This window comes from Pan paniscus, chromosome 15 (genome assembly GCF_029289425.2).
Source record: "Pan paniscus chromosome 15, NHGRI_mPanPan1-v2.0_pri, whole genome shotgun sequence".
NCBI classification, from domain to species: Eukaryota; Metazoa; Chordata; class Mammalia; order Primates; family Hominidae; genus Pan; species Pan paniscus.
The window spans coordinates 89,982,768-89,999,065 of NC_073264.2; the positions used below are offsets into that span (position 1 = coordinate 89,982,768).

The 16,298-nt window shown below is 35.2% G+C and overlaps 1 protein-coding gene across 6 annotated transcripts in view; it reads left to right on the forward strand.

The window, feature by feature from the left end:
* The window catches only part of TTC8 (tetratricopeptide repeat domain 8), a 59,520-nt gene that overhangs the window by 15,150 nt on the left and 28,072 nt on the right, over positions 1-16,298 (forward strand). For 2 of the 6 annotated variants that reach the window (XM_063596360.1, XM_063596361.1), the window contains exons 2-7: positions 3,317-3,475; positions 5,863-5,983; positions 7,275-7,338; positions 7,447-7,606; positions 7,835-7,924; positions 10,213-10,257. In XM_063596360.1, the coding sequence (XP_063452430.1) occupies positions 3,317-3,475; positions 5,863-5,983; positions 7,275-7,338; positions 7,447-7,606; positions 7,835-7,924; positions 10,213-10,257 (639 nt within the window). Of the gene's footprint in view, positions 1-88; positions 119-3,316; positions 3,476-5,862; positions 5,984-7,274; positions 7,339-7,446; positions 7,607-7,834; positions 7,925-10,212; positions 10,258-12,992; positions 13,071-16,298 lie in introns of all 6 variants that reach the window. The other 4 variants (XM_034937990.3, XM_034937988.3, XM_034937991.3 and 1 more) reach the window with 4 other exon arrangements.

Here is a 16,298-nt window from a genome sequence, read left to right on the forward strand (position 1 = left end):
AATACAAATACTTGGTTGCTCCTTAAGACTTTTTATTTTAGAAACTGTATTTCTTAAAACTGTTTACTGCCTTCTTAATGCTTTCCAGGAACCAGATCCTGAATTGCCAGTGCATCAGGTAAAGAAAGGTTTAGCTGCAACCTTTAGTTTAGAGAATTCTTTAATGCTATTGCTTAGTTGTTGCTATAGATTAGAAAATTTGCTGCATATCTTCCTGTGGGTTTATAAAATTAGCCATATCTGTCAGACATTCTGTGCCTTCTTATGTAAATAAATGATTATATTTTCAATACTTTTGTGTATATTGATAGCCTTGTAGAACTAATAATGCAGTCTACTCATTGGGACTTGGAGCTTAAATGGAAATGACCAAGATGCATTAGAAGGATATGAAAAATAAAGAAGGAGGTGAGGGGAACCAAGGGCTTAGAAAGGGAGTGGGAGAGTCAGCGGAATGACAAATGTCTGAAAGACTGTGATGGATGGGATGGCATATCTTGAGTCAAGAGTGGACTGTGCTTGGGAAGGTCTTGGTTTTAACTGACCTGGTGGCTCTAAGAGGGAGGAGGCTGCCACAGTGATGGAGGAAGGAAGGGACACTGGCCAGACAGTCACATCGACCAAATCAATTTGGATAAGGATAGGAGGCAGCTAGAGCCTTGCTAACTGGATAAAACACAAGAGAATGAATTGGGAGGAAACCCTGGGAGAGAGGAGGGGGACACCTGGCCAGTGATACTTTTAGTCCAGGAGAGTTGCCAGTGAGTCTGGGACTAAGGAGAGAAGTTGTGCAGAGTTATAAATCAGAGAGCTTAAATGTTGCCAGGTGTTTGCCCTACCAAGTGAGATGGAATGTTAACAGCGGTTTTTTTAGGTAAATAAAAGACTTGAACCTTATTAGGGGTCCATATGTGTAATTAGCAAACCTTTTAGAATAAAAAGCAATTTACAAAGTACTCTTATGGAGGCTTGTGTAGTATTAAACACACTGTAAATAGGTTAAAATGTGGCACTGTGTTCTTTAAAAGGCTGACATTTGTCTTTTGAATGTTCATAATCTTGATTTACAAACTGATAGATGGGGCAAAACTATTTTTTTTTTTTTTGCATAATATGGGTACAAGTCATTCAAGAAGGATCAAAGTTATAAATACTGTGGATTTTGTTCTCAGGAAATTTGGAAGGTTTTGATTAAAATTTAAAACATCAATAATTTGCATTGTAGAAATGGTTTTAAAACTATAAATGGCATTTAAGAGCTTTAAACTAGCACAAGGACTCCTGAAAAATCTGTATTTGGCATTATTTTCCTGTTCTGTTTGTATAGACTTAATTATTCACTGGATAATGATACAAAAGGGAACAAGGCTGACTAGATTCTTTTGGCCTTACTATTTCCACTTTTGGAATTTCTTATTTTTGCACACTGTTACAACTTCAAAAGGAATGAGGCTATATACAATAACAATTCAGTATCTTGTGCATAAGTTTTCATTTTCATAGAGTAGGCAGAGTGTCCATAGTTACTGAGTCTTATGATGTCTAAATCAGGTCAGACAGACTGTTCCTTTCATAGCCTTATTCTAATAATAACCTAAAATTGTTTCTTACATGCTTTAAACTACTGGCCTTGCATTCTGTATTAAGAGTAACAGAATAATTTAAACATGCTTTGCTCAGTCAGCAGAGTTTTAACCCCTTCATATGTTCATTTTTATAACTAAAACTGAACTAGTGTCACAGTGGATGGAATGAGTGAGTCAATATTTTCCTGATGTTTGCTGGCAAGTATCTGCCTCAGGAGTAATGTCCTATAGACTAACTCAGTTGGTGAGTGAGATGGGATTGTGTTTCACAGATAAAAAGGGAAAAATTGATATGATTATTCATTTGGTTTGGGAGAATCTATGCTTTTCCCTTAAAAAACAAAGTTCCAAAAGCATCAATTCTTATTTTTATTGATATTATGGTACTTCTAGTACATAAATATTTAAATAAATTTACATAAACTATTTTTTTAAACTGTGTGACCCTCCCATTTGTTAATAAGTAAACATATCTGATAAGGCAAATTTATATTTTTATTTAGTTTTAAGGGGTAGTTTGGGATTACTGTGTGTGCTTTGTTATTCATTTTATTTTAATCACTGATTAGTTTTAAACTTTTTTTTGGTTTGTTTTTTTAAAACAGGCAGAGGATTTTAGGGCTGTAAAACATACTTGGCTTGTTTCCAAAGTAAAAAAAAAAATTATTATTTTTTTAAAGCCAAAGCTCCTTCTGCTGTTTTCATTAAAATCTCAAGAATTGTTCACATTGCCAGGAGCAGTTCTTTGAAAACAGTCTGATGTTTAATCAAGCCGTGATATGTGATTTTCAAGGTCATTTTTGTTAGGACAGAAGAGAACTCAGGAAGATTAATTTTCTCAAACACTGATAAAATTTAAAATTGAATAAGTCTGAGTAGATTTTATTTTAGAGCTGTAAATATCAAAAATTCATACCATTGTTTCTTAAGAATTATATTTTAGAAATTAACATTTTTCTATCTTTTTGAAAAAGTGGATTCTTATGGAATAAAAATTTTAAAAAGATATTCCTAGCCTTGGTGCAGTGGCTCACACCTGTAAACTCAGCACTTTAGGAGGCCAAAGCAGGAGGATCACTTGAGGCCAGGAGTTCAAGACCAGCCAGGGCAACAAAGCGAGATCCCATCTCTGCAAACAAACAAACAAACAAACAAAGCTGGGTGTGGTAGTACACACCTGTAGTCCTAGCTACTCTGGAACCTGAGACCTGAGGTGGGAGGTGGAAGGATCACCTGAACTCTGGAGGTTGAGGCTGCACCACTACATTCCAGCCTGGCAGACAGGGTGAGAGCCTGTCTTAAAAAAAAAAAAAAAAAAAAAAAAAAAAAAAGTTCCTATTTGACTTCGACTTCGGAAGTATTTATTCATATTGCAGGGAAGGAAGAGTGGATTTTCTTTTCTATATTTTGCTTAGCCTAATATAAAAAATGTGTAACTCTTTAATATTTAAGACATCAGTTGGGGGATGGATGTCAAGAATCATGATAAATTGGACTATGAAATAACAGTATGAACTTGAAAATAGTTAAAAGTAAAATATATTAATAACCAACTATATAAATGCTGCTATAATGATAAAACTTGATGTTTAAAACTTAAGGCCAGGCATGGTGGCTCACGCCTGTAATCTCAGCACTTTGGGAGGCCAAGGAGGGTGGATCACCTGAGGTCAGGAGTTCGAGACAAGCCTAACCAACATGGTGAAACCCCATCTCTACTAAAAATACAGAAAATTAGCTGGGCGTGGTGGCACGTGCCTGTAATCCCAGCTACTTGGGAGGCTGAGGCAGGAGAATCGCTTGAACCCAGGAAGCGGAGGTTGCAGCGAGCCGAGATCACGCCATTGTACTCCAGCTTGGGCAACAAGAGCAAAACTCCATCTCAAAAAGTAAATGAATAAATAAATAAATAAACTTGATTTAGGTAGGACTCCAAATCATAGTTCTGAAGCCTCATTAGCTTCTCATCAGGATAAAAATTTACATACCTCACTGCGGCATACAGGATCCATCACCTGGCTCCTGACTTTTTCTCCAACCTCTTCCCTCATTCTTCACCTACACTCAATTCTCCTAGAGTTTCCAAACATGCCATAGGCTCTCTAGCTAGCCTGCCTATTGTCCACTTTGCCTGTCCACTGGGCCCAATTCTTCACTTCTACCCTTCCTTCCACTCCCAGGTAGCTGGACACATTTCCTCTGTTCTATCACACACTTCTTTTTGTTTTTCATTTTTGTTATTACATTTTTCTCATTACATGGAAATTCTTTCCAGTTAGAACTAGGACTATGATTTACTCCTCTTTGTATACTCAGGATGTAGCATACAGTAGGTGCCCCCTAGTAATATGGGAATGAACAAGCAGAGCCCATGTTGTGCTTTGCTGTTCCAACAGAAAATGCTGTAGTCCTTCCTGTCCATCAGAGAGTGCTGAGCAAAGAATGCTCTTTTGAAAAATCAAAGCTGTCAGATACTGGCAGGGCAGTATGACCTGTAGAGATTTAATATAAATCAGTATTGCCTATTTCCATCTTTGAAGTTAAATTAGAACATTAGCTCAAGCCATTGAGGACTTCCCTGATCCCTGGGAACAGTTGTATAGATATGGTATTGTTCCTGATCTTTGATGAGTGAAAACCTGAGATTTTTTTTCTATACTTTGTTGGCTCTCACAGTTCCAATTGGAGTTCCAATAGGAATTGTTTTTTTTTAAATTTTTTTACAAATAAGTTTTTTGAGTCTATATTCTACTCATCTAATTGTGTTAAATTCATACATAACATTCAAAACAGTTTGTTCTAAATTTTTAAATAATCCAGTAAACCTCAACCAGAAAAGTGCAAGCCAAAAGCCAATCATCTAACCAAATGTATTTTCACTTTGGGAACCTAAATATGTTGTAGAGGCAGCCATCTTTATTCCCATTAAAATGAACGCATGATGTTATTCTTTTTTTTTGTTTTTAAAAAAATGTTCATAGAATGCATTCCAATTACTTGAGCTCACAAAAGGATCTTTGCTTTCCAACATCTATAAAACCACACACTTGTCACCTGTCATATTTCACCCAGTAGGTGATGTATTCAGGGAAATTAGGATCCGTGTTTTAGTCTTCTCATGTTTCCTTATCAGAACCTAGCCTGATGGTATTTAATTAGGGGGTGCTCAATGAATATATATACTGAATGCATCTTGAGTTCTTTACGTGGGGACTTTCTGGACTTCCTGTAGCTCTCACCTGTTCCTTTCGCAGTCCCTTGGCCTTCATTGAGCCTGCTTCACAGCCATATATTCCTAGTATACTGAGCCTAATCCCTCCCCAAATTTCCCTTGCTGCTACTTCCTCTAGGCTCTAGAGTCACTAATATGCTGCAGCTTCAAGAGTTGCCTTCTTTTCAAATCCTCCACAGCACACCAAGCTTTATTGTTTTCTGCCTCTATTCTGTAGTAAAGGAAAGGTAGAAATTTCAGATAAAACAATTTCATATGTTTAATAAGAAATTTAATTGTGTACATGTTTACATTGAATTTTTCAAGGTAAAGCAAAGCTGATAAAATATTTTCCAGTTTAGATTTCTTGATTACCTTTTCCCTTTTTTTCATTATCTAGCAGGTTTTCTACTGACTAGATCACAAAGCAACCAGTGTTGTTTCGTTATTGGAATTGGATAAATTGATCTTAGTTCAGTTCAACCAACATTTCTTGAATACCTACTGTCTACAAAAACCATAGATATTATGGAAAATTCCAAAGTGAACAAGATATAAAAGCTTGCTAGAGTGTTTTTCAAATGTGGTTAAGTGTGTAATAATAGAGGCATAAAGAGAAGTCTCTGTAAGAAAGACAAGAGTGTGTAATAGGTTTAGAACTGGAAAATCAGGGAAGGCTTTATAATAAAGGACTTGACCTTGAAGGAGGAAGGCAGAAAGAACAATGTGGTTGTAGCTTTATTCATTTGTTTTCAAATTATTATTTTAGTAAAATTTTCTCTAAAGATCTATCTTTTTATTTATAAAAAGGAGTGTTAGAAGACTACCAGGTAATTACCTCACTTTTATTTACTATGTAATTGATACATTGGTTGTTTCTTGATTAATAATGATGGCTTCTTGTATTAGTTTTTGACATGGCCCTTTAAATTAAAATAATGTGTTAAGAGGTAAACATGTTTAATATAAAATGAAATAACAACAATGAAGGATGGCTATTTCTATAAGCTGTGTAGTATTTCTAATGCTATTTTAATATATGTTTTATTTATCCATGGTTTTTAGGCAGCTTGGATCTTAAAAGCAAGAGCACTAACAGAAATGGTATACATAGATGAAATTGATATAGATCAGGAAGGAATTGCAGAAATGATGCTGGATGAAAATGCTATTGCTCAAGTTCCACGTAAGTATTGGGTTTTCAGTTAAGTTAATGAAATACCATTAAGAGGAAGAATACTGTGTATAAGAGGAATATATATGCCTATGTATTTCTACACTTTATATATATAAACATTATAGACATGAAACAAAAATGATGAAAAAACCATTACTTTAAGTAAATGGTTTCTGTTCTGCCTTATAGTACAAAGGCTTTTTCCCCACAATTCAGTTATCTTAAACTTAAGGTATGAGATCAATGTATAACAATTTTCTAATACAAGCTATATTATGCATTTTAGAAATAATTTATACCTATGTTCAACTGCTGATCATATGGGAAAAATTTATAAAAGTACATTCTATTTGAACTACTTGTCTAATATATCAGAATATTGTTTATCTGGGAAGTATCCAAACAACAGAGGTGTTCTAAGAGCACTTTAAAAAAAGGTCGTTTGAAAACATCACTTTATTCTTATAATCGAACATGATTTGCTCTAAGTCATAATGTGAGGTAATGAGGTGATATGCTGGGCTGTGAGTGTCTGTTGGGATTGTCACAGAGGCACAGTACCCAGCTTGGAGATGTGGTGGTACAAATGGTATTGGATAATGGCTGATCTGAGAGAGGTGTTTACAACTAATTGATCACAACCCATTACAGATTTCTTTGTTCCTTCTCCACTCCCACTGCTTTACTTGACTAGCCTTAAAAAAAAAATGGTATTGAATTATAACCAGGACATATGGTGGTCTTGCTGGTAATTATAGTTCTCAGTCATTTATATCTTTTGGAAGGTAATAGCTATTTTAAACCTTCAAATAGAAATTGAGAAAAAATACATATTTTTATGTTAATATATCTTTCTTTACCATTATTTTGTTCTTTTAGAGTTAAAAATATCTAAATTCTAGATATTGTGGGTAAATTATCTTTTATTGGGAGAAGTTTGTATGAGAAATAATTCAACTATGAGGATAGAACCATTATTTTGAACTTTGGAGCCTGTTAGTCTTGAGTTTAAATCCCAGCCCTACTAATAGGTTGACCTGTTTACTTAATTCTGTGAACCTTTGTTAAATGGGTTAATACTACCTACTTTACAGACTTAATGTGATGATTAAATGTGATGACATAAGTAACATGATAGGTACTTATTAAATATTAGTCTAAAACACATCTCCCTAAAATACATTTCTTGCTATTAATGTCTTTTTCACCAGGCCAGCGCAATTCTGAAAATTGTATTAGCTTACAGTTTTTACAGATTAATAGATAATATATAAATTGAATTAGCCATCTTGTCTCCTAGGCCCTGGAACGTCTTTGAAACTCCCTGGAACTAATCAGACAGGAGGGCCTAGTCAGGCCGTTAGGTATGTACTTCTGCTTCATATCCTCTGCCACTAAATATTGATCGGACTGTATGAGAGTCTTTCCTCAAATGATCTTCTTTGTATTATAACAATTTATAATCTTCACAGGCCAATCACACAAGCTGGAAGACCCATTACAGGTTTCCTCAGGCCCAGCACACAGAGTGGAAGGCCAGGCACTATGGAACAGGCTATCAGAACACCCAGAACCGCCTACACAGCCCGCCCTATCACCAGCTCCTCCGGAAGATTTGTCAGGCTGGGAACGGTAAATTCTATCAGCTTTCCCATAGCCTTGTATTACTTTGGTATTACCAAAGTAGCTTTATATTATGGTATATCATTTTCCCCTGTTGTTATAGTGGAGAATTATATGGAAGATTTTTGAAGGTGATTATTTTTATTTATGTTGCCTTTATATTTTTATGCATATTAATCTTGTTTATGTTTCAAAAGAAAGTTTCAGATCTCTTGTTCTATTGTTTTTCCTCTGTAGGCTTCCATGCTTACAAGTCCTGATGGACCATTTATAAATTTATCTAGGCTGAATTTAACAAAGTATTCCCAGAAACCTAAGTTGGCAAAGGTATGTACTTCAAATGATTTTGAGTTTTGAAGTAATATTACACGTATGATGATAATGACAAATTAGAAAATGAATAAAAACTTGTGAAGGAAAGGCCATGTCTTTATTGAAGTGGAAATGTTTTATATGTAAAATTACTCTTAGTCTTTGAGTTAATTGAGTTAAGGAAGGTCAGTCAGAAATAAAGTACATATACCATTATTATAGGAAATTCTTTTCCCTTGATAAAGAGTAGTAATTTGTAACAAAGAAAGCACGTATGCAGCATCATCTTTGTAGAATGAAGCTTAAGAAGTCATCTGTATATGTACGTATTTTTTTCCTTTTTAGCTTGGACTATTCTCAGAGAAATAATTTTCTATCCTTGTAGGTTTTTAGGACTGTCAAAGGATGATAAAAATTATGTACTCCTAATTAGTAATTTATCAGGCATCTCAAAAAGGATTACTCAAACCACATAGTGGCATGCCAGCCACATTAGTAATTATCACTACTCAAAGATTAAATGCTCCTTTAAATTAAAGAGAAAATGAGAAGCAGAAGGAGAGGGAGAAAGGGAAAGAGAGGCAGAGGGAGAGAAAGAGAAAAAGAAAAATAAAGGAAGGTGTCCATGACCTTTTCAGTATATAAACCTTGAGGGTGAGCTTGCAATAATTCAGAGACAGGAGCACTTATCTTCCAGAAACTAATTTAAGCCTTGCTCAGGTTTTTAGCTGAAATCTCTGAGCATAAGTGCTGAGCTCATTCCTAATCTCAGTTCTAATGGTGTTTAACGTATGTGTTTACTAAATACCAAACACTCTAGAGAAAATTAAAATGGACACTAGCTGTACAGACTTAAGTTTAAGTCTGAAAAAAAGATGCCATTTGGTAGACAGGGTATTAGCCAGTAATAATTGCTGCTGATTTTTTTCTTAAATTCTTGTTCAGCAGCAATCCTGTTGACTTCATTTAGTGAAATTGTAAAGCTATCCTTCCTTCCCTTTCTTTTATGAGAGTGGAGTAGTGAAAGCAACTCATATGGAATATCTGGTTCCCTACCCTTTAAGGTCGCTTACTTGAAGGGACTGTCTGGCTAGTTGATACCATTGCTATTTTTTGACCAGAGAGTCAGTCAGTGGAAGCATTTTTCTCAATTAAATTAAGATGCATCCAGGACAGATCTGGTCTGTTACTAGATTTAGCCTGAACTAGATTTTGTGCTTTTTTAGTGTGTTGTAGAAATAATGCCAGGTTTTTCTGTCTTTGGCCCCCAGCTTGCCTTGACCCAAAAGGAGTCATTTTTAATAAAGGCATATTGCTTGGGGTGTCTAGGGTGACTCTATGACACTGTCTTTGGTGCTGTAACGTCATTTTCATGGCAGTAATAGCACCAATTGCACTCTTAACTTTTGTTTCTTTATAACAGAACAAATGGAGGGATTGTTATAGGTTTGTTTTTTTTTTAAAGAAAGGCCTTGTCTTGATTTTTTTAAAAAATTGGTTGCCTCCAAGTCTTCTTTGTTAGTAACCTTGATATTTTCCAGGGCTGTTAGCCTCTTTGCAAGTGTAACATGATGGTATTATGGAAAAAGGTAGTACCAATAAGAGTAAATGCTTATTTGTTTAGAGGAGTTGAGTGAAATATTGGAAATAATTGTTCTTAGCCCTGGCTGTACATGAGAGTTATCTGAGGGCTTTAAAAAATATAAGGTCAGGGCTTTGCCATCCCCCCAACTCTGATTTAATTTAAGTGGTCTGATATGTGCCCCACCGCCAGGTGATTCCAATGTCCAGCTTGGCTGAGTAGCACCCTGCTAAAGAAACCTGAATATCCTGAATCATAGAGTTACTATGAATACCATATAAGGAAAAATAGCTTTAAAAATTAAGCAAAAAACACCCTGCTTTACCCTTGTACTCTACTTTGTTTCAGTAGAAACTTCCAGTTTTTTTATGTCTAAATTGTCATTATTAATATCATAATCACTGTATAATATATGTAGAGAATATAAAGAATTGTGTGCATCTGTTTTACGACAATTCTGAAGTTGGTCTTTAAGAAATAAATTTTTCAATTGTCTTTCTAATAAAATATATATACCAAAAAAAGTTTAATTCTTTGTGCATTCCAGTTTGTATTCTGTTAAAACCAGAATCAGTTATAAATAGTAATATTTTAAAATGAGTGATTGTAACAAAAGATGGATAGGCCCTTTTATCTATAAATCCAGGGCTTTAGAGTACTTTTGTTAACAGCAAATTAAAAAAAAAAATCTAACGTATTTTTGACACTTTTTTCTTCACAGGCTTTGTTTGAGTATATCTTTCATCATGAAAATGATGTTAAGACTGTAAGTTTTGAATTCATGCTATTTTCTTTTATTGTAATTTTTCTGACTTTGGAAGTTTAGATTCTGAAATATTCTATTTCTGACCTTATAAACAGATGAAATTATTAAAGATTGGAGAATTACTAATACTTTAAAATCCACCCTCAGTTTCCATGGGAAAATGTGTATAAATATACAAGTGATAAGAACTATGCTTGGTTCATAGAGTATGTAGATCTCCAATAAATGGGAAGATACAGGTTATTGAGAATACTGCATAACATGCTTGTGTTAAAGTTATAGTTTTTACGCTAATGGTGTTGTTGATCTGTTTATTTCCTTAGTCCATATAGTATATTATAGGTTTACTAACACGCATATTTCTGTTATTTTTGTGGTGTGTCCTTTTCCCCATCATTAACGTTTTATGATCAAAGATTTCAAACATACAAAAGTAGACGGAATCGTCTTCATAGCCTCTTAACAGAGAATTTTACAGTTATATGCGTATGACTTCTCAAATTGTTTTGATTTTTGCATACTTATATGCAAATGAGCAATAATGGGACAACTTTGGTCAAATCAAATGCAGTTCATTCTACAGTGTCTGATTGCATGTTTTCTCATTTTCCTATTAGTTCCAGGAAAAAGGCTTTATGTCCATACATTAAGCATTTAGGAAAATAAAAATGTTTTCCTTAATTGTGTTTTCTTTTTTTCTTCTTTTTTTTTTGAGACAGAGTCTCACTCTGTCACCCAGGCTGGAATGCAGTGGTATTATCACGGCTCACTGCAGCCTTGACTTCCCAGGCTCAGGCGATCCTCCCATCTCAGCCTCCCAAGTAGCTGGGACCATAGGCGTGTGCCACCATGCCCAGCTGATTTTTTTTTTTTTAATTATCTGTACAGACATGCTCTCCCTATGTTTCCCAGGCTGGTCTTGAATTCCTGGCCTTAAGTGATCCTCCTGCCTCAGCTTCCCAAAGTGCTGGGATTACAGGTGTGAGCCACCATAGCCATCCCCTTAATTGTGTTTTCTATGTGTCAACCACTAGCTATACACTAGGAGAACTAATAAAAAATATGATACTTTTTCCTGCCTCTACAAGCCATGTAATCTAGCTGAAGAAATAAAATGGACATAAATGAAATAGTTAAAGAGGTCATTGTCAAACTGTGAAGTTGTTACCAAGTAGGAAAGGGAAAAATTCAGAAGGGATGATATTAGTAAAGATCCATGAAGTAAGTAGAATGTATGGAAAGGAGGAAAAAGAAATGTAAAGAAAGGGCAAAAACAAGAACGAGATATGGAATGATCACTAAATCGTCCTCATCCTAGAAAATGGGAGTTCCACAGAGACATTTTAAAGAAGGAAGTGACAGAACTTGATGATAGATTTGATGCTAGGGACAAAGGAAAGACAGACAGGTCAAATTTGCCTCCTAGAGATGCTGTGAGAAGAGTGATAGTTTTATTGGCAGAAATGGGATAATTAGGGAAGGAAGTCAGTTTGTAAAGAAGCTGACTAAGTGACTTGAAGGCGTTTTGAGCTTGAAATGACAAAAGGCTATCTAAGTGGAGATACCATTGCATGCGTTGGGAGATGTGACATTGAAATGTAGGGGCCACATATATAGAATGTGGTGTTCGTAGATGTGGTTATGTAGGGAAAAGAAAAAATGAAGGTTGGGACAGCTGAGAAACCATGCACACTTCTGTAAATAAAAGTCAGCCATTTTAACTTCATAAAAAGCTGGTGAGAGGCTTTCAGCCTGATGATATATAAAATTAAATGGTCAAACTGTAATTAAAAAGCATTAGAATGCTATTCCATTTCATAAATTAGTAAATCTCAAATTACTAGAGTATCATAAAGTGATACTCTTGTATTTGGAAGATTAATGCATATCAGGGGCATCTATTCTTTCATCCAATGTATGTTTGAACCACAGTTCCAGCCCTGAGATCACACAGTGAAACAGACAGACAAAGTCTCTGCTCTTTTAGAGATAATATTCTGGTTGGGCAAGGAATAGAAATAAACTTTAAAATGTATGAAGTCTTATGGGCTAATGAGTACTGTAACAACAAAGAAGCAGGAAAGCAGATAAGGGAATAAATAATGACGTGGGGGAGGATGCTGTTTTGGATGGAGTGGGGAGTGGTCATTGAAGTCTCTCTGAACAGAAAATATGTGGCTCAGTGGCTGAATCCCAGCACTTTGGGAGGCTGAGGCAGGTGTATCACTGGAGCCCAGGGGTTCGAGACCAGCCTAGGCAACGTGGCGAAACCCTGTCTCTGCAAAAAATACAAAAATTAGCCAGGCATGGTGGCACGTGCTTGTAGTCCCAGCTACTCTAGAGGGATAGAGCTGTAGTCCCAGCTACTCTGGGAGGATCACCTGAACCCAGGGAGGTTGAGGCTGCAGTGAGCCATGATCATGCCACTGCACTCCAGTTTGGGTGACAGGGTGAGACTCTGTCTCAAAAAAAAGAAAAGAAAAGAAAACATTCTAACAGACACCTCAATGAAGGGGGACAGGAACCACATCATTATGTGTAGGAAGAGCATTTTCAAAGAGCTTTAACTGTAAAGGTCCTGAGTAGAAGCATGCTTGGGTTGTTTAAGGAACAGTAAGAAGGCCAGTGTGGCTGAGTGAGGCCTGTGAGGGGGAAGAGTTGTTGGTGATGAGTTTAGAAGCTAGGCAGATCATAAGCCATTTGTAGGTCATGGTGACAATGTTTTTTATTAATAGATTCATCTTGAAGATGTAGTTCTACATCTTGGAATTTACCCATTCTTATTGAGGAATAAAAATCACATTGAAAAAAATGTAAGATTTATTCCCTGCACTACTGCACTTAATATTCTAAAGATTCTAAGGATTAGCCGACTGTAATTTTTACATATTATGTTAGTATCATAGTTCTTCATGCATATGAACTTAAAAATTTTTGATTTTAAACAGATAGAGTAGTAACATTTAAACTTTTTATTTTAAGCAGCAAAATCCTTTTCTTCAAGTGAAATCTTATCGAGACCCTAATATGTAAAACAGACAAAAGGTGGGCTACTTGAATTATAGCAGGGCTAGCAAACTTAGAACATATCCATCAGCCTCCTCCTTGCTCGTCCCACCCCATGATCTTCTGCCCCTCAAATATTGGGGCTGTTGGGTAGTTCCTATATTGGGCTCTGCTTCTAAATTACCTGGGGAATTATTAAATAAGGACTTCTGGATCTGTGCTAGACTTTCTGAGTCAGAATCCTCAAGGGTAGGTGTGGCGAATCTGTTGTTAATAAAAGCTCCGCAGGCAATGCTAATTTTCAGGCAGGATTGGAAAATACTGCCTTAGAATATAGTAGTTTAAAAACCAATGGTTAATAGACGGGTGTAATGCCAGGTGTTCCTGTGTAGTAAAATAGACCTGGGGAATATTAGCAGAACTCAAAAACCAGAGCTCCCTATAGCAAACAAAACAAGAGGAGGTGCGTTACCTGTCTCAATGAAAGAAATCAGCAAATGAAGAGAAAAGAGACAGCAAACATGACTCAAATATATCTCATTAACACGGAGGTGATAGTAAAAACTATTGAGAACTGGAGTCCCCATTTATAAATTATATATTTTTATTCTTGGTAACAGTGACTCTCTTAAAACACCAAAACCAAGCAATATTGAACAAAATCGTTGACTCTTTTATCTTTATAATTCATTAAATGACACTTGAGAAAATTTGTCTGGGAACTTTATTTTAGATATTTAATCAATGAAGAATAAAAAAATTGAAACTAGCAAACATTAGGGTATTTCATAAAGTTGGTTGGATTTGTGAAACAATCACAAAGGAAAAAGACTTACTGATGCATATGTGTAATCTCTATCTAGTGGACAGAAACAAAATCAGAAGTAAAAGGGCAATAGAAGGGGGAATTATGTACATGAAGCATGATTTTGAAATATTGGTATTTATCATGTATAAAAAAGCTGATCTTGGCTGGGTGCAGTGGCTCACAACTGTAATCCCAGCACTTTGGGAGGCCAAGGTGGGTGGATCACCTGAGGTCAGGAGTTCGAGACAAGCCTGGACAACATGGTGAAACTCTGTCTGTACTAAAAATACAAAAATTAGCTAGGCGTAATGGCGGGTGCCTGTAATCCCAGCTACTCAGGAGGCTGAGGCAGGAGAATCGCTTGAACCCGGGAGGCAGAGGTTGCTGTGAGCCCAGATCGCGCCACTGCATTTCAGCCTGGGCGACAAGAGCGAAACTCTGTCTCAAAAAAAAAAAAAAAAAAGCTGATCTTAATTTTTGAAAAATTTTTATGAAAATAGAAATGACCCCAAAACAGAAAATTTACATTAGAAAAAATGCTGGTAAATAGCACATTAGAGGTGTACTTTTTTAATAACAACAAAAATATAAAATAAAGAGGCTTTGGACTTTGAGTTTTATATTTATGAAATTAGAAAAAAAATCCTGAGGGAGAGTACAGTTAGTTGTCATACATTATAGGTGATATTACACATGGTACCACAATTTGGAAAACAATATGATAATATAGAGCAGATAGCCTTAAAGATAGTTCCTCAATTTGTTTCTGTAATTTCACTTCTCAGGAGATTGCAGGAAAAACTAAAGTGCTGTATTTGCAATGGTATTCATTGTAACTTTAGATATAGTGGCAAAACTATATCTAACCTAATTGTTTAACAATAGGGAATGAGTTTGGTAAATTATAATAAATAGCATGATGGAATCTTATGTAGCCATTAAAAACCATAATTATAAACACTAGGCAGAAACATGGAAAGTGTTTATTTTATAATGTTAAGCCAAAAGTATACCATTTAGTATGTTAAATAGAAGTATAACTCTAAAAATATGCATTTATGACAGATACTAGAAGGTATTACTTAAACATTAAAGTGGTAGTATTTTGAGGTTAAGATGTATTCATTCCACAAATATTTGTTGAATGCCTATGTTGTACCTCATGGTACTAACGGAGATTAAGTCTAACTTTACCTTTGTTTTAAAATTTTTCAACAATAATGTTATAGTAAAATGAATTATAAATTAGGGGCAATAATATATTAAAATGCTGCCAATTTGTACTCTGCTTGTTATTTTCATCTGCTTACCCCCAATATACATACATTTTTTGTAGAACATAAAATGGAGCAATTTGTTTTGTTCTTATTTAGTGAGAAACACAAATTGTTCCTTTGTTTTCCATTTTATTTACTAATTCGTATATTGATATATGTGTTGATTAGTTTATTCTTTAAATAGTAATGATTGGGTTGTATATATTGGTACTTTGATGGGTGCTAGGGGTGCTGAGTTGGACAGATGTCTTGTTCTGTTTCTCACTCTGGTACGGTCTTGCCACATTATAGTGCTGTTGTGGATCAGATTGTTCCATTAAAATGTCATTCTTGCTTTTACCAGAAATGTTATTTTCTGAATGGAAGAAGGATTTAGATAATAAGTATAAAGCATGTATTTTTATATCTTACATATATTTTGTAACTTTAGCTGGAAAAAGAAAACAGGAATTCTGTTTTTTAACATGTTAAGAAATCAGAGGTGTTTTCGTATTTAGATACCTTGGGTGGCCTCCAAATTTCTCTTTAAATTAAGTATTTAACACAAATACAGAGAATATTATAGACAAATATAAGAAATACCTTGAAATGGTGTTTAAATATTAAGAAAGTATAAAATTGATTGTCCATGGAAAACGATTTTTCTGTCTTTGAGCTTTTAGTGCTTTTCTCATGTTGTGGGGGTGGGCAGTATCAACGAAACTCAGGTGACACGTGGGCTGGTGATTCTGTGTTTATCTACAGACTAATAGGAAGAATACTGTAGAGACAGAGAACGCCATGCAGTGGTATTTAAATGTTAGGAAAAAGTAAAGTTATATATGGAAAACTATTTCTGCCTTTGAGTATTTAATAACTCCCTTTCCCCACCTTTCCCTTTTTGGACAATATTGTTGGTATCGACAAAACTAAAGTGGCATGTGGGTTGGTGATTCTGCAATCTTTGTTTC